Source organism: Rhineura floridana, chromosome 1, assembly GCF_030035675.1.
Source record: "Rhineura floridana isolate rRhiFlo1 chromosome 1, rRhiFlo1.hap2, whole genome shotgun sequence".
Lineage (NCBI taxonomy): Eukaryota > Metazoa > Chordata > Lepidosauria > Squamata > Rhineuridae > Rhineura > Rhineura floridana.
The window spans coordinates 84,030,851-84,053,189 of NC_084480.1; the positions used below are offsets into that span (position 1 = coordinate 84,030,851).

The window sequence follows — 22,339 nt, forward strand, 5'->3', positions numbered from 1 at the left end:
TCACTGCCTCTCAGCCTCATGAAAACCCTATTCATAGGGTTGCCATAAGTCGGAATCAACTTGAAGGCAGTACACACACACAATATCCAGGTCTTAGTACTAAGTCAATAAGACTGCCTTCAGACAGGTACACAAAGGGCATGTGACACTGTACAAATAAGTAACTTATAAACTTGTTTTTAAAAAAAACCTCGAGCTAGATTCAGGGTAAGAATCCACGTCAGACTTCAGCAAATGCTTGTACTATAAAATGATATGTTTAGCAACAGGTGAGCAGCACTGATACTTTTTCCAACAGCCATTTAATTTTGTTAAAATGGTTAAAAAAAGACATTCTTCTGAAGACTTGGATTTTAATTATAAGAGTCGATCCAGCTTCCATAAGTCAAGTGATGAGCCTCCTCCCCTCAGCCCTACTGATAGTACCGGAGCAGTGTTTCTAAGGTATGTTAAATAATTTTTTATTGTATCATGAGCATTTAGACCTAACAATTTATCATTATTACCAACATGGTGGATTGTTCTCTACTGCTGTGAAGTAGGTCACCAGACAACTGGCAGTGAATGTAGCTGATACATTTCTCCTAAGACATGAATGAAGTTTCAGTTTTGCATCAAGGATCAGGCTTGGAAAACCATAAACTCTAAAAAGGCAAACGATAAATATAATGTTAGGAGCAATCACTTTTGAGATAGTTGGAGGCAAAGTAAAAAAAAATCCTGTTACACCCCATTTAATCTAATTACAGGACGTACAGTTTTAGAGAGTTCAGAGACTCAAAGTGGATTCACTCCCATGAGAGATTTGAAGGGAATAGGGATGCATGAAGAATTTGATCTTTATTAATTCCTATATGAAATTACTTGATCCACACTTTTCAGACTAATCTTACTATCCACTGGATTTTGTAGTTCTTATGCAGTTCTTGGCAGTTTGAATGTATAAAGATGTGCTGTGAGGCTGATCAGGCATGAGTAAAACATCATAACCATGCCTAGTGTGTGGCAGTGGAAGCAGCAAAGAAGGCCCACTTCTCTGCCTCCATTGCATTCTCAAGTAGCCATCCAGGGGAGCTTTTTCATATTGTCAGGGATCTCTTGATATCAACTCCAGGAAATTGAGTTTTAGACCCTTCAGAGGCACACTGTGAATTGTTTGCAAGGCACTTTGAGGGTAAAGTTGCTTGCCTACATAGTAATCTTGATGCCTCATCCACATTTACTGTAGACCCCAGTAGGTTCCAGTACAACATCTGCTGCAACTTCTTGGGATCAGTTTGCAGCTTGATGATGTGGGCAAGGTGCATGTGCCAATGCTACCAGCAATGTGTCCTCTAGACCCTTGTCCTTCTTGGCTTATTAAAGTTTGCCGAGGGGGTATGACTGAGTGGATTCAGGGGGGTGTCAACACGTCTTTGTGGGAGGGAGTGGTCCCAGCTGCCCTAAACAAGGTGGTGATCCAACCACTCCTGAAAAAGCCCACCCTGGACCTATTGGTTGGTGACAACTACCGCCGGATCACAAATATCCCATTTTTAGGGAAGGTGATTGAGAGGGTTGTGGTGCAGCAGTTGCAAGTACTCTTAAATGAAACAGGTTATCTTGACCCATTCCAATCTAGGTTCAGGTCTGGTTATGGAACTGTATCAGCCTTGGTCATTCTGACGGATGACCTTTATCAGGAGAAGGACGGGGAATGTGACCCTGTTATTCTTACTTGATCTCTCAGGGGCTTTTGACCATGGTATCCTTCTGAACTGACTTAAGTGAGATGGTTATTGGATGCACTGCTTTACAGTGGTTCTGATCCTATCTCCAGGGTCATTTTCAAAGAATAGCATTAGATGATTGTCTTTCAGCCCCCTGACAGCTCTGCTGTGGGGTGCCGCAGGGTGCCATTTTGTCCCCAATGCTGTTTAACATTTATATGAAGCCCTTGGAAGCAGTCATCAGGAGATTAGGGATGAGGTTTCAGTAGAGGTTTCAGCTGTTGATACCCAACTCTATTTCTCTGTAACATTTGAATTGGGAGAGGCTGTGCAAGCCCTGGACCGCTGCCTGGACTCAGTGTGGCTGGATGAGGGCCAGTAAACTGAGTCTAAATCCTTGCAAGATGGAGCCGCTATAGGTTGGTAGTTCCCCAGTTCAGATAATTGGTCAGTTGCCTGCTTTGGATGGGATTGTACTCCCTCTGAAAGAGCAGGTTTGTAGTCTGGGGGTGCTTCTAGATCCATTTTTGTCACTAGAGGCCCAGGTGACCTCAGTGGTTAGGAGTGCCTTTTACCTGCGTCAGCTGGTAAGACAGCTGCAGCCATTTCTGGACCAGGATAGCTTGACCACTGTTGTCCATATACTGGTAACCTCCAGGCTGAATTACTGTAATGCACTCTATGTGGGGCTGCCCTTGAGGTTCGTCTGGAAGCTGCAGCTAGCACAAAATGCAGCAGCATGACTGCACACTGGGGCAGGGAACTGCCAACATGTCACCCCACTGCTGAAAGAATTGCACTGGCTGCCCATTAGTTGCTGGGCCAAATTCAAGTTTCTGGTTTTGGTGTAAAAAGCCCTATGCAGCTTGGGACCACGATACCTGAAAGATCGTCTTACTACTCATATACCCAGTTGATCACTACACTCTGCAGGTGAGGGCCTCCTGCAGATACCATCCCATCAGATCCATTCCACACAACAAAGGAAGTGAACCTTTAGTGTTGTGGCACCGACCCTTTGGAACTTCCTTCCCTTAAATATTAGGCACCATCTCTGTTATCTTTGCAGCACCTACTGAAGACCTTCCTCTTTCAACAAGCCTTTTAAACAGAAACCTTATCCCAGTCTGTTTTTAAAGATGTTTTAATATATTTTAAAGTCTGTTTTTAAGATGTTTAAGAGTGTTTTTAGTGCTTTTGTTTGCCGCCCTGGGCTCCTACTGGCAGGAAGGGTGGGATATAAATAAAATAATAAATAAATAAATTTAATAAACAAACAAACAAAATGCATTTAAATATTTATTCCTAATGTTTTTGAAAATATACAGAGTAATGCAAAAACTGAGAACTTATGTATGCATTTATTTATTAAATTTATATCCCACTCTTCCTCCCAAAGGAGCCCAGGGTAGCAAACATACAAATGATTAAACAATTAAAATATCAAAACTTCTATAAAAAAAATCCAATTCAGATGCAGACTGGGAAAGATGTCTACTTAAAAGACTTGTTGGAAGAGGAAAAAGAATTATGGGGAAAATACGTTAAAATGACAATGGTTTGGATTGGAAATAAACATATTTTGCCATCTCTATTGTTAATGTGGTCTAGCTCCCCAACTGACAGTATCACCATTCTCACTTTTAGTTAGCATCCAAAAGGGCAGAGGTCAGCTGACAGACTTTTCTTGACTTGCATGTCCCACCTCTTCCAGGTTATGGGGACACAGGGGTACCTTGCCCATGCCCCTCCTCCCTCCCCAAAAGAATGTGGTGATGTCATTGTCTAGTACACCTTAAATCAGCTTTGTGATGAGATTTAAATATACATTATAATAGTGTGAATCAATTTCCCTGCTGTACTGTAAAGTTTTCCATAAGCAAATGCAAGAACAGGGACATCTTACATAATGCTATCAAAGTGCTGATTATACACTTTGATATTGCTTACATAGCAAATGCAACAAATTGTAAAGTCTCAAATATTCTGTCTCCCCTCGCAAAGTAGATGTCTCATTTGAATTAGCTTTGAGGATCAAGAATTGTCAATAATGCTATGAAATACAATTGTTTCTGTTAGCTTTGTGTTGAATCAGCAGCAGACAATTAAATTGGGTTGGCACTCCAGTTCATAAAATGTGCACCAGATATCTTGATTTAGATTCTGATCTGCTAGTTGTTTCTATATTATTTAAAGCATCATATTGAGTATTCTGTGTTCCTACGGACAATAAATGTTCTTGAGATACATATGGAAGTAGATTTTGTGAAGTGTCCAACATAGATTCACACAAGTATTGGTGAGCCTTTTGCCAGTCTTTGCCAGTCTGTGGGAGAGTAAATCCCACTGAACTCAATAAGCATGCAAATGATCAATCCAGTCTCAGCAAACATGCACAGGATCTCATTTCTTACCTCCCGGATTAAAAAACAGAGAAATTCACTAATAGGCAAAAAAAACCTTGCAGTTTAAGAACGTACCTATAGCCAACAGATATTTCTATCAAACTTTAAAAAGCAGGGAAATTGGGCAGCTATAGTGAATGCACCAGGGGAGCAGGAGACATGACCTCCTCTCTGAGACATTGTACTGCCCTACAAATCTGTAAAAATGCAAACACAATTTGGGTTGCTCTTTCACAGTACAATCAACTTGCTGTGTAGCTTGAAAGAATTTGGTAACATATGCCTCTGAGCATATGGTGAGTGGTGGCAACACCTGCAATCAGCCCAAATAACAGAAACAAGACATGTGCTGTGCTGATCTTGTTTTAGCAGGGAAGAAGCAACAATATTAACAATATTAAGTCACTTTATGCTTGATTTACTTTGCAATTTTAGTGACGTTTCTAATAGTAAATCTTTTGCTTCTGTTTCTGTGAATATGTGAAGTACAGCAACACTTTGCAATACTAAAAAAACTCCAAAAACAATTGTGGAATAATGGCACTGACTATTCTGCAGAATAGTTTCCAATGGACATGAGGAGTGTCTCAGTTTGCACAAGATAAAACAGTGGGAGGTGAAATATATTCTAGCAAAATTCTAGGTTATGTTTTAATTGACTATGCCCACCTTTCCTTAAGTGGAGTTGTTTAAGCATGAACACATGCATATTGGGCAGGCCAAGTTTGTTTTTTCCAACAGCTAGAGTCATTGCTGAAGTAGCAACATATTGTAATCTGTCTGATTTTACATCAAACTGCAGTGTCAGATTCAGCTGTTAATGCGCCCAAAATAGAAATAGAACATAACCTCCAGTTTGAAACACAAAAGGCTGTCTTCATCATCATATGACATTGACCAATAAAAAGACTTTGAAATTTATTTATTTTATTTTATTTATATACCGTCCCATGGCCGAAGCTCTCTGGGCGGTTTACAGTAACTAAAAACATTAAAACAAATATACAAATTTAAAAACACATCTTTTAAAAACAATTTAAAGCACAATTTAAAACAATTTAAAACACATGCTAACATACCAGGGAGGAGAGGAAAGTCTTGACCTGGCGCCGAAAACATAACAGTGTTTATTAATAAAAATAAATTTTACACAGATTTCTAGAATGAATAATGAGAGGAATAAGTTTTTTTAGATTAGATTCTCTGTAGAAACAGTAGTAACACAGGAAAGAAGCAAAATAAAAAGAACACCAACAAGCATACAAAAATTTAATTCTCTACCTTTGGAGATGGCAAGTATTGCCACCACTCACCATATGCTCAGAGCACGTGTTATGAAATTCTTCCAAGCTACACAGGAAGTGGATTGGACTGTGAAAGACTAATCCAAATTATGTTTGCATTTTGACAAATTTGTAGGGCAGTAGAATATCTCAGAGAGGAGGTCAGGTCTCCTGCTCCACTAGTGCATTCACTATAGCTGCCCAATTTCCCTGCTTTTTAAAGTTTGATTGAAATATCTGTTGGCTATAGGTATGTTCTTAAACCGCAAGGGTTTTTGCCAATTAGTGAATATATTAGTTAACAGAGTATTTCATTCCTTACTTTCTTACTCTCTTTTTCTTCCTTCCTTGACTTCTAACTGCCCTAAGTGAATCTTCTGTCTCCCTTCAACCAAGCTCTCTCAGACTCCCACAGTTCAATCCCATCTTAGGAAAGAAAAAAACAATTAAACTGGAGGCCTATAATAGCTGATCAAAATAGTATGTTTGGCTCCCTTCTTTCCTATTAATCAACATATAACTTGTTTTAATTCTATTCTTCATCTAAACACTTTTCTCTGAATATGGGCACGCAAATGCACATGCACAAACAACTGTTCCTCATTTATTGATCTTTACTATAACCCAACAATCCTGTTTTCCACAGAGATCACAGCAAATGCCTGACTTTATCACCTCTCTGAAATCTACCTGGGATCCTATAACAGACACAGACAGAACTCTAGAAAAAAATTATTGGTACTTAACTTACAGTGTTAGAAAACTATCCATACAGTGCCATCAGACAGATACTTTTGGAAATCATATTGTATTTGACAGAAAGATAGAATGAAAAAAGAAGCTGCCAGGTTTTGTTCCCAAATTGTATTTTATCTTCAAAATCTAGTAGATTTTATGCTGCTGTTTTGACCTTACCAAAGGAAGTTTCTAGCAAGGGTATAATCATTTATACAAGTGCACACCATGACATGTCTCCATGATGATTAAGCATCTGTAACATGGGGATGTAGACTGAATCAATCCAAAATTACTGTGGTGGAAGAAGCACTATTTGTCTGGATCATGCCCACCTGACTTGTGTACTAAATAATGAGGATTATGAAGTTTAGTTAGTGAAGGGTGCTGAGAGTTGCTAGGAGACGCCCTGTTCCCTTCACAGACCTTCAATCAGAGTGGCTGACTGTTAAACCAGTGCGGCCACTGGAGCTGTGTCAGGGGAATCAGAGTCTCCTCTCAGCACCCTCCACAAACTACACTTCCCAGGATTCTTTCCGGGAAGCCATGACTGTCTCAAGTGAAATCAAAGTCTGGTGTGGGTGTGGCTCCCTGATCAGCCAAGCCCAGCAGCTGTGAGTCTGGCTTTTAGAACAACAGTTGGCTCTTACTGAGCATGCCTGACATTATCTTTGAGTTCCAGCCAAAATTTCTTTAATTAAAAATCAGCCAGGCATTTTTTAAACTTTTAAACTGCAGAAGAGTAAGGCCTATTGAGTTCAGTAGGACTTACTTCTGAGTAAACATGGCTAGGATTGCACTGTGAGCAGAGACATAGACAAACTCTCTACCTTCCCTTTCTCTGCCCCCGCAAACTGTTTCTTCTATGGGGCTGGAATCCTAATCCTTCTTACCTGGGAGCAAGTCTCATTGAACTGAATGGGGTTTACTTTAGAGTAGGCATGGTTAGGATTGCATTGTGAATGTAAACCAAACTTTTTTAAAAAAAAACCCTAACAATTTAGACAGTCCATGCCTAACTCTAGCTTCCCTGACTGGGATCGCTCCTTTTTTAGGCAATCCTAACTCCCCTTACCTGTGAGTAAGCCCCATCGAAGGAAGTGGGACTTACTTCTGAGTAGTCTTTTTTAGAATTATAGTGTGAGCCCTCAGAAGCTGTCCCCTTCCTTTTCTCCCTTAGGTTTCTGCCTCCTTTTGCCTTCTCTCAGGACAGCAATTTTCACTTGTCTGAGACCACAAGAAGCTTGAACTCCATTTAAATTTGTAAAACAAACTTTAGAATTAACAATTTACACAGTCCATTCCTAGCTCTAGCTTCCCTGACAGAGTGTCTCACATTTTTAGGCACTCCTAACTCCACTTACCTGGGAGTAAGCCCCACTGAACTCAGTGGAGCTTATTTCTGAGTAGACTTTTTTAAAAAATTGCAGTGTGTCCTCCAAAGCTTTCCCCTCCCCCCCCTGATTCCTGTAATGTGCTCTATGTGGGACTGCCCTTGAGGCTGGTCCGGAAGCTCCAGCTGGTGCAAAATGTGGCAGCGAGACTGCTCACTGGAGCAGGATATTTCCAACATGTCACCCTGCTGCTGCAAGAATTGCACGGGCTGCCAATTTCCTACCAGGCCAGCTTCAAGGTTCTACTTTTGGTGCCCTATACAGCTTGGGGCCAGGATACCTGAAAGACCGTCTTATTCATATACTTAGTTGATCACTGTGCTCTGCAGGTGAGGGACTCCTGCAGATACATCTTATCAGGAGGTCCGTTCTGCACAACATAGGAAATGGACCTTCAGTGTGGCGGCACCTACCCTGTGGAATTCCCTAATAGTGAGAAGTGATGTAGCAAAAGCAATCAGGAGCTACAATGCAAGGTCTGAGCGAGTGATATCAATGAAATTAAATGGGAAACCTATTAACATAACCATCATCCAAGTCTATGCTCCAACGGGAAATGCAGAAGGAGAGGAATTGGAGAGATTTTACACAGAAGTACAGGAAGAAATTGATCACACACCAAAACAAGATGTGCTGATAATCATGGGGGACTGGAATGCAAAAGTGGGGAACAGAGAAGAACTAGGAATTGTGGGGAAATGGGGCTTAGGATATAGAAATGAAGCAAAAGAAAGATGTATTGAATTCTGTGAAGCCAATTATTTGTTTCTTGCAAACACATTTTTGAGCAACCGAAAAGACGACTGTACATGTGGACATCACCAAATGGTCAGTATAGGAATCAAATTGATTATATAATTGGTAGCAGAAGATGGAGAAGTTCCATACTTTCTGCAAAAACAAGACCAAGAGCAGACTGCGGTACAGATCATGAACTGGTCGTATCAAAAATCGGAGTAAAGCTAAAGAAGAACAAAAAAATCATAATGCCAAAATACAATTTAAATAACATCCCAGAAGAATATAAAGATCAGATAAAGAACAGGTTTGAGGCTTTAAACTTAGTTGACAGAGAACCAGAAGAACTATGGAATGAAGTTAGAGACATTATCAAGGAAGAATGCAAAAAGACAATACCTCTAGTTAAAAAGAGAGAAAGACCTCAATGGATGACTGAAGAAACTCTTAAAATGGTTAAAGAGAGAAGGAAAGCAAAAGCAAAAGGAGATAGAAACACGGTCAGAACCCTAAATGCAACTATACAATGACTAGTACGTAGGGACAAATAGTTATTGTATAGAAATAGAGGAGGACAACAAAGAGGGAAGAACACGAGCCCTATTCCAAAAGTTTAGAGAAATTAAACGGAAATTTAAACTAAGAGTAGGGATGTTGAATAATCAACAGGGACACACACTGACTGACTGAGATGAAATAAAAGGAAGATGGAAGCAATACACTGAAGAACTCTATAAAAGAGATGCCAGGATGACAGATTCATTCATGAAAGAACCATATGATGAAGAACCAGAAATTTTAGAATGTGAGGTGAAAGCTGCTCTTAAAATACTTGGAAGAAACAAAGCACCAGGAACAGATGGCATACCAATAGAGCTGCTACAAGCTACTGAGACTGAACCTGTCCAAATTTTGACAAAAATGTGTCAAGAAATATGGAAAACTAAACAATGGCCCACAAACTGGAAGCATTCCATATACATCCCAATTCCAAAGAAAGGGGATCCCAGGGAATGCAGTAATTATCAAACTATTGCCTTAATATTCCTTGCAAGTAAAGTAATGCTCAAGATTCTACAACAAAGGCGCTTACCATATATGGAGCAAGAAATGCCAGATGTCCAAGCTGGATTTAGAAAAGGAAGAGGCACCAGAGATCATACCGCAAACATACTTTGGATAATGGAACAGAGCAAGGAATTTCAAAAGAGAATCACCCTGTGCTTTACAGATTACAGCAAAGCCTTTGACTTAAATCAGGACAAACTATGGAATGCTTTAAAAGAAATGGGGGTGCCACAGCATCTGATTGTCCTGATGCACAACCTATACTCTGGACAAGAGGGTACTGTAAGGACAGAATATGGAGAAACCAATTGGTTCCCAATTAGAAAGGGTGTGAGACAGAGGTGTATTTTCTCACCCTATTTGTTTAATCTATACACAGTACATGTCATACAGAAAGCAGATTGGACCAAGATGAAGGAGGTGTGAAAATTGGAGGGAGAAATATCAATAATTTAAGATATGCAGACGATACCATACTACTAGCAGAAACCAGTAATGATTTGAAACAAATGCTGATGAAAGTTGAAGAGGAAAGCACAAAAGCAGGACTGCACCTGAATGTCAAAAAGACTAAAGTAATGACAACAGAAGATTTATGTAACTTTAAAGGTGACAATGAGGACATTGAACTTGTCAAGGATTATCAATACCTCGGCACAGTCATTAACCAAAACGGAGACAATAGTCAAGAAATCAGAAGAAGGCTAGAACTGGGGAGGGCAGCTATGAAAGAACTAGAAAAGGTCCTCAAATGCAAAGATGTATCACTGAACACTAAAGTCAGGATTATTCAGACCATGGTATTCCCGATCTCTATGTATGGATGTGAAAGTTGGATAGTGAAAAAAGTGGATAAGAGAAAAATCAACTCATTTGAAATGTGGTGTTGGAGGAGAGCTTTGCACATACCACGGACTGCGAAAAAGACAAATGATTGGGTGTTAGAACAAATTAAACCAGAACTGTTACTAGAAGCTAAAATGATGAAACTGAGGTTATCATACTTTGGACACTTCATGAGAAGACATGATTCACTAGAAAAGACAGTAATGCTTGGAAAAACAGAAGGGAGTAGAAAAAGAGGAAGGCCAAACAAGAGATGGATTGATTCCATAAAGGAAGCCACAGACCTGAACTTACAAGATCTGAACAGGGTGGTTCATGCCAGATGCTTTCAGAGGTCACTGATTCATAGGGTCGCCATAAGTCGTAATTGACATGAAGGCACATAACAGCAACAACAATATTAGACAGGCGCCATCTCTATTATCTTTTCGGCGCCTGTTGAAGACCTTCCTCTTTCAACAAGCCTTTTAAGTTGAGACCTTATTCCAGTCTGTATCTGTGTTGAAATTGCTTTTTAATATGTTTATAATATGTTTTAATGTGTTTTTTTTAAAAAAAAATGTTTTTAACCTTTTTTTAAAGATGTTTTGAAAGCTTTTTTAAAGGAATGTTTTTAAAGAGGTTTTGTTTTAATTTTAAAGTATCTTAAAGTATTTTTATGATGTTTTAAAGTGTTTTTAGTGCTTTTGTTTGCCACCCTGGGCTCCTGCTGGCAGGAAGGGCGGGATATAAATAAAATAATAAATAAATAAATAATAAAGCTCCCCCCTCCATTTTTGCCTCCTTCCTTCCCTGAAGCTTATTCATTGACAGCACACAGAAGCTCTGTTTCAGGCTGGTGGTCTTTCCCTCTTTCTTGCCCTTTCCTCCATTTTAGTCTTATTCCTCTTTCCCACTCTGTAGCTCCAGCAATTGACATTTCCTTGAGCTCATTTCTGACTGGGAGCAGGAGCTGCTGCTAGAACTAAGCCTCAGGCTCTCCCCAGGGAGGAAAGCTAATTGCTCACAATCAACTCCACGTGGACAGCATGCAGGAAGGGTCAACATGTAAGCAAAAAACCTCTTTCTTCAGGGGATCAGTATACATGGTGATAGACTTACCAGGTTGGAAGCATCCCAAACCCTGAGATTTCAGGGGCAGGGCCTAGTGATGTCACAGGGACAGGTCGTACTGATGTCACAGGGTCATGCCATAGTGATGTCATTTTGCATGATACATTAAGCATCAGCCACAGTTGCTTGGAACATACAATTCAAACAAAAACATTTCTCTGATTGGAAATTAAGATAGAAATCTTAGCTAAAAGAGCCTAGGTAGGGAACATTTAATCAACCCTACTTGCATTACAGATCCTCCATGGCGCAGAGTGGTAAGCGGCGGTAATGCAGCCAAAGCTCTGCTCATGGCCGGAGTTCAATTCCAACGGAAGGAGGAAGTTGAATCTCCGGTAAAAGGGGTCAAGGTCCACTCAGCCTTCCATCCATCCGTGGTCCGTAAAATGAGTACCCAGCATATGCTGGGGAGTAAAGAAAGCCGGGGACGGAACTGGCAATCCCACCCCATATATACGGTCTGCCTAGTGAACGTCGCAAGACGTCACCTTAAGAGTCGGAAGCGACTCGCACTACAAGTGCAGGGACACCTTTACCTTTTGTTTGCATCTGGCAAGAAGGGTTTCAGTGCCCTCAGGCCAGCCCAATCCCCAGAAGGCCATTGCAGGAAGAAAGGAGCCTACTGTTGTGGAGATGTTCAGTAGGAGCACTCAGGACTAAAGATGGATGACCCTGAAGGCTGCAATTCTAAACTTACTAAGCCCCATAGAACTCAATAGGACTTACTTCTGAGTAGATATGGTTTCAGTTGTGCTGTTGGTAAAGTTTGACTAGGGATCCACTGCAAAGATCTATATCTAACCCCCTACCTAGAATGCCCTGCCTGTACCTTTTAACATGCCTGCTCCAAGTTTCCTTACAGATTTGACCCTTCACTTCAGAAAGAGGTTTGAGAAATTAGTAAGAGTAAGAAGATTCTCTATTCTTTTCTGTCTACCTTGTGGGCTGCTATAAACTCACTTTGACAGCTAACCCAATTCCAGGAAATAATTGACAGAGAGAAAACACATATGGTTTGATCTACCTTCACAGACAGCAGCTTGGGAACAACAATTGCAGCCACACTTCCCAGTATGTGAATTCTCTTTTACCACAATTGGGCAAGAAACAAAGCGTCATGCACCCAACAAGGTGCATCGTCAGTGGGTTTAAGGGGGTTGAGCTGAGTGCATGGAACCACTGTTGCTTCTATGGAAGTAAAGGAGTGAGGTTAAAGGTACATGAAATGCAAACAGAAAAAGAAAAACAAAAGACAGTGATGATTTCCTAAATGCAATACCATACCAACCGCAACATGATTTCTATGAGTAAGGCAGAAAACACAGCATCCCACAACCAGTCAGGATTCCTGTGGTGTAAATTTGTATAAATGTTAGCAGAGATTATCAACGGTCTGAGATTCAGGTGTGCAAGTGTGTATATTTACCTAAGTAGAAGGCTTTTACCCTGCATTTAGATCACTGAGACTTAAGACTTAGTAAACTAAGAAAAGCTATTTTATTTATAGAAATACATAGTAGATAGGAAAGGCGTACCTAGTTCTAACTAACTAACTAAGTTGGAGGTGTAATGCCCAGGTTTGGGAGTTGCCCTCATGGCTCAGGGGGGTGAGAGCAGAAACAAAGGTGTCTCCTCTCTCTCGGACAGTTGAAAAAGAGAAGAAGGAAAGGGCGGAAGAAGGAGGGGCAGATAAGCTTCCCTAAGCATTTCAGTCTAATGACAGAAGGAACTTAATCAGAACATCTCGGGTAAAGGTAGTCAAGCCTAGCCATCTGGAGGACTCTAACTCTATCTCCCTTCTGGAACATAAACAAAAGAACAAAACAGGAGTTGCTCTTGCCGCACTTCCAACAATTCCTAACCAAAAACCAAAACTTAAAAGATCCTGGCAGCCAGTCAGCCAAGGTCACAGAACTTCCCATATGGCACAACCTGACTTGGGGGTTGCAGTTAGTGCAGAATGCTGCGGCACGATTGCTGACAAGGTGAGACCCTATCAGTACATAATAGCTCTGCATTGGTTGCCGATTTGTTACCAGGTCAAGTTCAAGGTGTGCTTTCCATGTTACAGGTGCTCTTGTAAGAAATCAGTCCTTTAGTGTGGCAGCACCTACACTTTGGAACTCCCTGCCTATTTACATTATGTAGACACCTTCATTGTACTCTTTTCAGCACCTGCTAAAAACATTTTTGTTTAGGCAAGTCTACCTAGGCAGGTAGAAGCTATTGTGTTTTTTATCTGTTTTTAACTCATTGTTGGTTTTATTATTTTGGATGTTTTTAATTACCTGTCTTTAACTGTTTTGGCAATAATTGTATTGTTTTAATTCCTTCTGTAAACCACTTTGAGATTTTTTACAATAAAGCTGTATATAAATGTTGTAAATCAAATACATAAATACATTTTGGAGTCACTGTGGCTCTGGGGTCTCTTTCCACTTTTAGGAACAAAGGAATCTACCTTATACCGACTCAGGACATTTGATACCTTCTATCTCAGTGCTCATCACATGGACTAGCATTGGCTGTCCAGGATTCCAAGCAATAGTCTTTTCCAGAAATTGAATTTTGGATCTTTGCATGCAAAGCATATGCCCTGCCACTGAGCGACAGCCCTCTCCCTGTTAAAAAAAGTATCTTTCAAAATTGTTCCTTTCCATTCACTGATTCCATAAGGAAGCCACAGACCTGAACTCACAAGATCTGAACAGGGTGGTTTATAACAGGTGCTATTGGAGGCTGCTGATTCAACAATGAATGCACAGCATACCTAGGGCAGATCCACATCATTCACTTAAAGCACATGGAACACACATTTGAAGCACATGAATCCCACCACAGAATCATGGGAACTGTAGTTTGTTAAGGGTAGTGGGAACAATAACTGTGAGGGGAAAACTACACTTCCCAGGATTATTTAGGGGAAGTCATGCTCTTTAAATGCAAGTTGGATGTGCTTTAAATGTATTGTTTGGATCTACTTAAACTTTGCCTGCATGTAAATCATTTTAATTAATTTTTAATATGGAAATGAGGTATAAAATTTACTGGGTGACCATGAGCTACTCACCATCTCTCAGCCTAATCTGTCCCTTAGGATGAAAACAACAGAGGAGAACCATTACCACCAAAAGAAGAAGGACATACTTAAAATGTAGAGGAAGTAATAATGTACAACCATAGTGTGAAATCAAATACTTATCAGGACATAGTATGAAGAAATATTCATATAAGCATGACAGTCAAAGATGTTTATTATTTACACAACCTGTAAAGATATTTGTAGTGCAATCCTATGATTGTTTACTCAGAAGTAAGTCCCAATGTATTCAACAGCCCAGGAAAATTTAAACTTGTTTGGCTCCTGCACACAAGAGAAAAAAGATGTTTGGTACTGCTGAAAACCTTATACTTAATTTATGAGATTTTCAGATAAACAGGAAAAAACAACAGTTTTCTACCTTTACAGTGGGGTCTAGGTACTGCCTGGAGGCCCAGAAATCCCTTGTGAATCATAACCCTAACTTCACTTATTGTCTACAAACCTGAATGGGCAAGGTTAGAGCAGCCAGCTAAGGGAGCAATTCACAGAAGTTGTGAGGGGTGGCAGCTGATGTTTTGCTGTATATCTCGTGAACCAGACCACCTAGAAACATATTTTTTTTAAAAAATGAAAGGTGAGAGTCTGAAGATTAAGCTGACTCACCCAGAGAAGATCTCAAAATTCCAGAAAAAAACCAAAAATCTGGGTGAAAACCAGACACCTGGCAACTCTAAGTCTCTTTCTCAAGAGCAGCTAAACCCAGGTACAGAGGGCTTGTACCCAGGTACAGAATAATGTGTGAATACCTCTACTGAAACAGCCTCTAAGCAGCTTACAAAAATGGTTGTATCCAATGCTAGTCCTACCTAGAGTAGACCCATTCAAGTAAATAGACATAGCTAACTGAGGTTCATTCATTTCAATGGATGTACTCTGGATACAGTGTGTAACATGAAACTGAAAAACTACATTGCAATACAATACAATATAAAACCATAAAAACAATGAATAAATAAATAAATAAAGCAAAACCATAGCAGCACACTTCTAAAATATCTTAAAAGTCAGGCATGACAGGATAATGACATTGTTAACTCCTGCTGGAAAAGGCTTCCAGAGTAGTGTGCTGACTGAAAAATATGTTCTCCCACTGTATTTGTTTTTAACCTTCAAAAAAACCTTTTGAAAATATGGAGACCTCCCACTCAGTTCTTAATCCAACTTAATAATACTAAAAGAGCCAATTGTTGCAAATGAGTCTTTTGTGGTGTAGAAGATGGATAGTTGTTTTCTGAAGTGTTCCCAGTCAGTTTGTTTCCATGACAGAAGAAACTTTAGTTGGAATAATTTCTTCAGGGCCAACAGCTTATTAAAGGCACAGAAGCCCTGCCAGAAAAAATAGCTGGTGACCTCACCTAATTGAAGTGAAGGGACACAGGGGTAGCAACAATGTGAAGAAGACATCTGAAAATGGAAATGGACTGCCTTCAAGTCGACCCCGACTTATGGCGACCCTATGAAGGGGGTTTTCATGGTAAGCAGTATTCAGAGGTGGGTGACCATTGCCTCCCTCTGAGGCTAGTCCTCCCCAGCTGGCTAGGGCCTGCTCAGCTAGCCACAGCTGCACAAGCCAGCCCCTTCCTTGTCCACAACTGGCAGCTGGGGGGCAACTGGGCTCCTTGGGATTATGCAGCTTGCCCACGGCTGCACAGGTGGGAGGGCACGTAAGCCCTGAGCCACTCACTGTGGGGTGATCTTCAGCTGGTCCTTTACACCCAGGAGACATGAGTGAGAATTTGAACTCACAGACTCTGGACTCTCAGTCAGGCTCTCCTCCCCACTGTGCTATACCAGCTCGGCTTTCTAATAATTTACATGCCCCAAATAACATGGGTCCAGGATACTGCAAGGAATACCTGATTCCTTATATCCCTGCCTGATCACTGAGATCTTCAGTCTGTGAAATAAATAAAGCTGCTAACATGGCGTTCTGAGGGTCATATAATTCATTTGAGGAGACAGCACTGATCTTTCAAGGAAAAAATCCCATCTCAGTAAATGTTTCCTGGGAATAATGTATTCAGTGACTCTAATAACACCATGTCCTCAAGTACTGAAACAGGAAGGGGCCATTCTGTATAGCTCCACACCAGCCATCCCCTCCCCCCCGCCACTGGCCAAACATTCATGCATAGAGCTCCTCCATGGCACATGGGGGATCCTTATTGGCTCACATAGAGAAGCTCCCTCTCTCTGTGTATATCTGTATGCACGAAAGGATCCTTCACATAGCTGCTGAATAAATGTGTGGCATGGTTGGTGCACAAGTTGGTTGCAGGCAGTAGGGATACACAGTGTGGGCCCATGACCCCCTTATGCATTATTTCAACATGTGAGGGGGTTTGATTCTCAGACTCAGGTTCAAATCCCCACTCAGTGATGAAGATCACTCTCCATCTCAGCCTATCCTACCTCCCAGGCTTTGTGTAAGGATGAAATGGGAGAACAGTGATTTCACAATGTATGAATGTATGGAGTGAGTCAGTGAATTAATGAATGAATGTCATGAGCTGACGGTATACAACATGTGAACCTGATGCATCCATTTATTTCACTATACATGTACTAGTTACTCATGCTGCAGGAAACCAGAACCAATTATGGCTCTTCTCAGTATGTTTCTTACAGTACATACATGGGGAAAGAAACACATGTATCCATCTCTGGCATTAAGTGCATGAACAAGTACATCCTAAATTTGCAATGTGCATTTGTTTAAACCAGAACTAGTTTTAGTTCAGGTATGATACTCTTTCCTATAATTTTTTACATTATTAGTGGGCAGTCGCATCCATTCTCTGAAGTGTAGCTGATAAAAGTTCAGTGTTTCTTAATGCTACTCAGAGGCACTCCTAAAAATATATCATTCTTATTATTCAGATTGATATTCCTCACAATTGTATTCAGAAACTTTTGATCGTTAAGTAATCTAATGAAGAGATCTCAGGTTAGCCAAAATCCACATCATTGTCAGCTATGTGACAGGAAAATGATCCAAGGCAGTAATTAGATAAACAGCCAAAAACTAGCAATCAGGAGTTAAAGTGGGGAGAGAAGGAAGAGAAAGGTATTAATTTCTCAGATATATTTCATTAGTGCTGATGAAGAGATGAGTAGTGATGGTGATTGTTGAACAATGTTACAAATCTGCCAACTCTCCTTCTGTAGTATTCTTGGTATTCAAATATTGTGTACAGTAGGGCCCCGCTTACCGGCGTTCCGTTTTCCGGCATTCCGCTTTACAGCAGCAGTCTGCAATAGAACCTGCCGTATAAGCGGGGCCCGCCTGTATCTCTAACTACTGCCTATTCAGTCACATAATGTTTGGGAATTTTCTAGACCTAAAAAGCCTAGAGAGAGCCAGTATGGTGTAGTGCTTAAGGTGCTGGACTACAACCTGGGAGACCAGGGTTCAAATCCCGACATAGTCATGAAGCTCACTGGGTGACCTTGGGCCAGTCACTGCCTCTCAGCCTCAGAGGAAACCCCTCTGAATACCGCTTACCATGAAAACCCTATTCATAGGGTCACCGTAAGTCGGGACTGACTTGAAGGCAGTCTATTTCCAAAAAGCCTAGAAGCTGGCACCCCTACCTCTATTCTCATAGGGAAAATTGTTTTCCTTTTGTGAATGCCTTAAAACAGCCTTCTTCAACCTGGTACCCTCCTGATGTTTTGGACTACAACTGCCTCAGGCTGAAAAAGGTTCTCCATCCCAGGGCTAGATCATTCATGTCACTTGGATCAGGAGTTCCATCTTACATTGGAGGATTAAATGATAAGAAATCTCATACACATGGAAGACATAAGAAATGCTAATTGAAGGAGCTTTGTGAACCATGACTGGCATCGCACTATATGGGGCAAGCATAAATGGAGAGGTCTTTGCATGTAATCAGTAGGCATCCCCTAAGCAGCAGTTTGCTTTAGGGTTGGGGTTGGTCCTTGTGGTTTGCCCCTTAGCTTCTAAAATCAGTTTGTAAAGTTACAATTGCTAATACGTATCTAATAACAAAAGTGAAATTTTAAAGTCCGGATTTTATTTCTCTTTCTAAGTTGCCACTAACAGCTGTGTTATATTACATTTGGGCTCCGAGTACAGAAATAGAACAGAAAGTTGATATTTAAAATCATAAACCTAATTCCATGGCGAAAGTTAGTAAGGTCCTTTGTATATTTGAAAACCTGCACATTGACTAATATTATACTTGATGTCACAAAAGTGAGGAATGCATGAAATAATTTTTATTTAAAATCCATTTAAAAACTATGCCCAAGATCCAAAGACCCACAAAACTAGTTCTGTGTGTAAGGAGTGGGGTGATGGTTGGGCTTGTATCTCCCCATGCAGCACAGGAAATCACTTTTGCAGCTGAGACTTTCCAAAGCAGTTTGTGTGATACAGTGCAGGGATCTGCAGTTTAAAGGAGGGGGGGAAAGGACAAAGAATCTCATCAGAAGTATCAAGCCCTTGAGTGTGCCTAAAACAGGTCTTGGATCCTGGCCAAGAAATATGACCCTACTGAAACTTATTCAGGATGATGCCCTTTTTGTTCATTCATTGTGCACTGGTTTTTCAATTGCAGCATGGGGCTTAAATGCCATTCCTCAAGGTAGCATTTGCACTGCAGCAAAATCACATTGCTCCAGCACTCTATGCAGAAGCACGGAGGTTGTGTGCTGTGGTTTTTTACTTCAGAATGTTTGTTAGAGCATATCTACGTGAGGAGGAGCAAGAAACACACTACAAAATTAGCTACACATTTACACAAATGACTCATGGCATTTTAAATTTATAATTTGCCTCAAGTTATTCCTCATAGATGTGCTCAGGGGGGAAAGGGTCAGTTCCGCATGCCCACCCCAGATGAACTATAATACCCAGATTCCATTTAAAAAAAAAAAAGAGTAAGTTTGTACCATTTTAGAACTTGAGATATGAAACAAAATGTACAGGCGCTATGCTTCTCATTTTTTGTAAGAAATTAGCCTGCTCTCCCCTTCAGTGTTTTACTCGCCCCCCTTCAAATAATTTCTGCAGTGGCCCATGTTATTCCTAAACACACAGAAAAGTCAAACATCTAGCTACCTTGTCTTATTTGAATATAAAATGTCAATTTATTCATGTACATAACACCTTATAAACACTGGCTAGCCTCTATGTGTCTTTACCACCAGCTGCCTCCCTTCCCCCATGTCCTCTGGCATGCACAAAATACTTGGGGAAGAGGCAGATTTTGCTGCATTTTCAAGAAGATAAGAAACAGCAGAATGTTAATTTCCTGCTTAACATTCTCCAAAGTTCAGTGCAGATAAGAGAAATTCCTATCACTAACCCTCTGCATATGTCAGAAATTCAGCGAGAGGCAGGAATTTGTGCCAAAGCATTGAGAACCTAAGAAACAGCAGGAGTCTCTTACACCAAAGTTCCGAGCAAATGGGATAGGGCCTCATCTCTCAAGATGCTGAAATTATTTCAGTATGCCCAGTGTTCGAGACGCCGGGGCCTTGTCGCCATCCCGTCACTGTCGTCGCCACTGCCCCATCCTGTGGGTCGTGTCGTCGTCCGGATCATCTTCATCGCGACCTTGCGTCACCAACACAGCCATTGTTGCTGTTATTGCCCCCTGCTGGCCGTTGCTGTCTGTTTTGCTGGCTGGCTTTGGATGCATATACCATCTCGCACTGGCATTATTGGGGTTTTATCATCACGACAGCTATCTGCATGGCACTGATACCATCTGTTATTAGTAGAGCCATAAAATTAAATAGTGTGCTGGGTGATTGATGTATGATTGTGTAGTAATACATTAGGTTGATTGTATGAGTGAATAATTTTGATTCACATTTAAATACTGGAATGTATGGATGTGGAGAATTTTGGGATTTGAATTTTTAGTGCTGCATTCTTAATAGAGCAGCGAGCAGTCTCCGGGGGTTTGGGGTGGATTTTGTTTTCTGTTATTAGTAGGGTAGGCCTGTCCTCCAGGCAACAGGGATAGGGGCATGTGTAAACCACGGCGGGAGGTGTCAGAGAAGGATGGGGACCAAGACATACCAAGGTTGGGCGGCAGGCACTGGATTGATGCTAGGGGCAGACCACGTCAGGTTAGAGGAACAAGGGATAGATGCGTAATATCCATCCCCTGTTCCGGGTCTGCCCAAACCCAGAAGTCAACTGGGAGACGCAGGATTCCTACCGACCTTCGACTGCTGCTGTGTAATGCCAGGTCTGTAACGCAAAAAACATCTATCATCCATGATATGATTCTGGATGAGTGTGCAGACCTGGTGTGTATTACGGAAACCTGGTTGGATGAGGCCTCAGCACCCATTCTTGGGGCCATGTGTCCACCAGGTTTCCATTATGCGCAGCAACCGAGGGTCGGAAGGTGGGGAGGGGGTGTGGCAGTCATCTACCGGGAGTCTCTGGTCTTCACCAGGCCTCCGCTCCCAAGGACCAAGTTTGTTGACTGCATGTACTGGAGGTTGGGCCCGAAGGGCAGTTTAGGGATCCTGCTTGTGTACCGCCCGCCCCGCTGCACGGCAGACTCCCTGACCGAGGTGCTTGAGGTGGTCTCGGATGTACGAACGCTGTCCCCAGAATTGTTAGTATTGGGAGACTTCAACGTGCATGCCGAGACCACTCTCATTGGAGCCCCTCGGGATTTCCTAGAAACCATGGCTTCTTGGGAACTGTGCCTTAGTAATACTAAGCCCACACATGTAGCCGGTCATGCTCTCGACCTTGTATTTATCCTGGGAGTGGAGGGGAGTGGTCTGAAGTTGGGGGCTATTTCTTCGACCCCCATGTCATGGTCAGACCACTATCTGGTGAACTTTGTTCTCTCAATGCCACACACACTCCGCAGGGGCAAAGGACCTATTAAAATGGTCCGCCCCAGGCGCCTGATGGATCCTGATGGATTCCTGACTGCCCTTGGGGAATGGGAACCTGCTGAAGGTCGCCTGGTTGAAACACTGGTGACGGAATGGAATGAGGGAATCACCAGTGCATTAGACCAGGTGGCTCCGAAACATCCTCTCCCACTGAATAGAACTCAGACAGCACCCCGGTTGCGTAGTCTGCGACAGGAGGTGAGACGACTAGAACGCCGGTAGCAGAAATCCCGTTCTGAAGATGTCCCAACACAGGTTAGAGCAGCAATAGCTGCCTACCAGGTGGCAATAAAGGCAACAAAGAAGGATTTCTTTGCTGCCTCTATTGCATCCGCAGAGTGCTGTCCCAGGAAGCTGTTCCAGGTGGTCCGAAGCCTGGTCGGTCCAGTTGCTCAGGAACCCCTGGAACATTCTAAGGCTTCCTGTGACAAATTGGCAAAGCACTTTGCGGATAAAGTCGAACACCTAAAGAACTCGATTCCGTACGCCGTGGATGCGGTAGATGATCCTGAGTTGGCCAGCTGCAATCCAGTTTCATGGGATCTGTTTCGGCCTCTTCCTTCTGAGGATGTGGACAAGGTACTTTCAACTGTAAAGCCTACCACCTGTCTGACTGATCCTGGCCCATCATGGTTCCTTGTGAACTGTAAAGAAAGATTGGGCGAAGGGATTAGGGCGGTGGTAAATGCATCCTTGAAGGAGGGTGTAATGCCACCGGCCCTCAAGGAGGCAATTGTAAGACCTATCTTGAAAAAGTCCTCCTTGGATCCCCAAGTTTTGAACAACTTTCGCCCTATTTCGAATTTACCATTCTTGGGCAAGATCATTGAGCGAGTGGTGGCAAATCAGCTGTCAGCACACTTGGAGGAAACGGATTATTTGGATCCATACCAATCGGGTTTCAGGACTGGACATGGTACTGAAACAGCCTTGGTCGCTTTGGTTGATGATATGAGGAGGGCTATGGATAGGGGAGAATTCACCTTCCTTGTCCTCCTGGATCTCTCAGCGGCTTTTGATACCGTTGACCACGGTATCCTGTTAG

General features: G+C 41.8%; 1 protein-coding gene across 1 annotated transcript in view; it reads left to right on the forward strand.

Moving 5' to 3' along the window:
* The first annotated feature begins 214 nt into the window (after positions 1-214).
* The window catches only part of GRAMD2B (GRAM domain containing 2B), a 93,965-nt gene continuing 71,840 nt past the window's right edge, over positions 215-22,339 (forward strand). Inside the window, exon 1 of the mRNA XM_061625132.1 lies at positions 215-444. Within this exon, the coding sequence (XP_061481116.1) occupies positions 317-444 (128 nt within the window). The 5' untranslated portion in view covers positions 215-316. The remainder of the gene's footprint in view (positions 445-22,339) is intronic.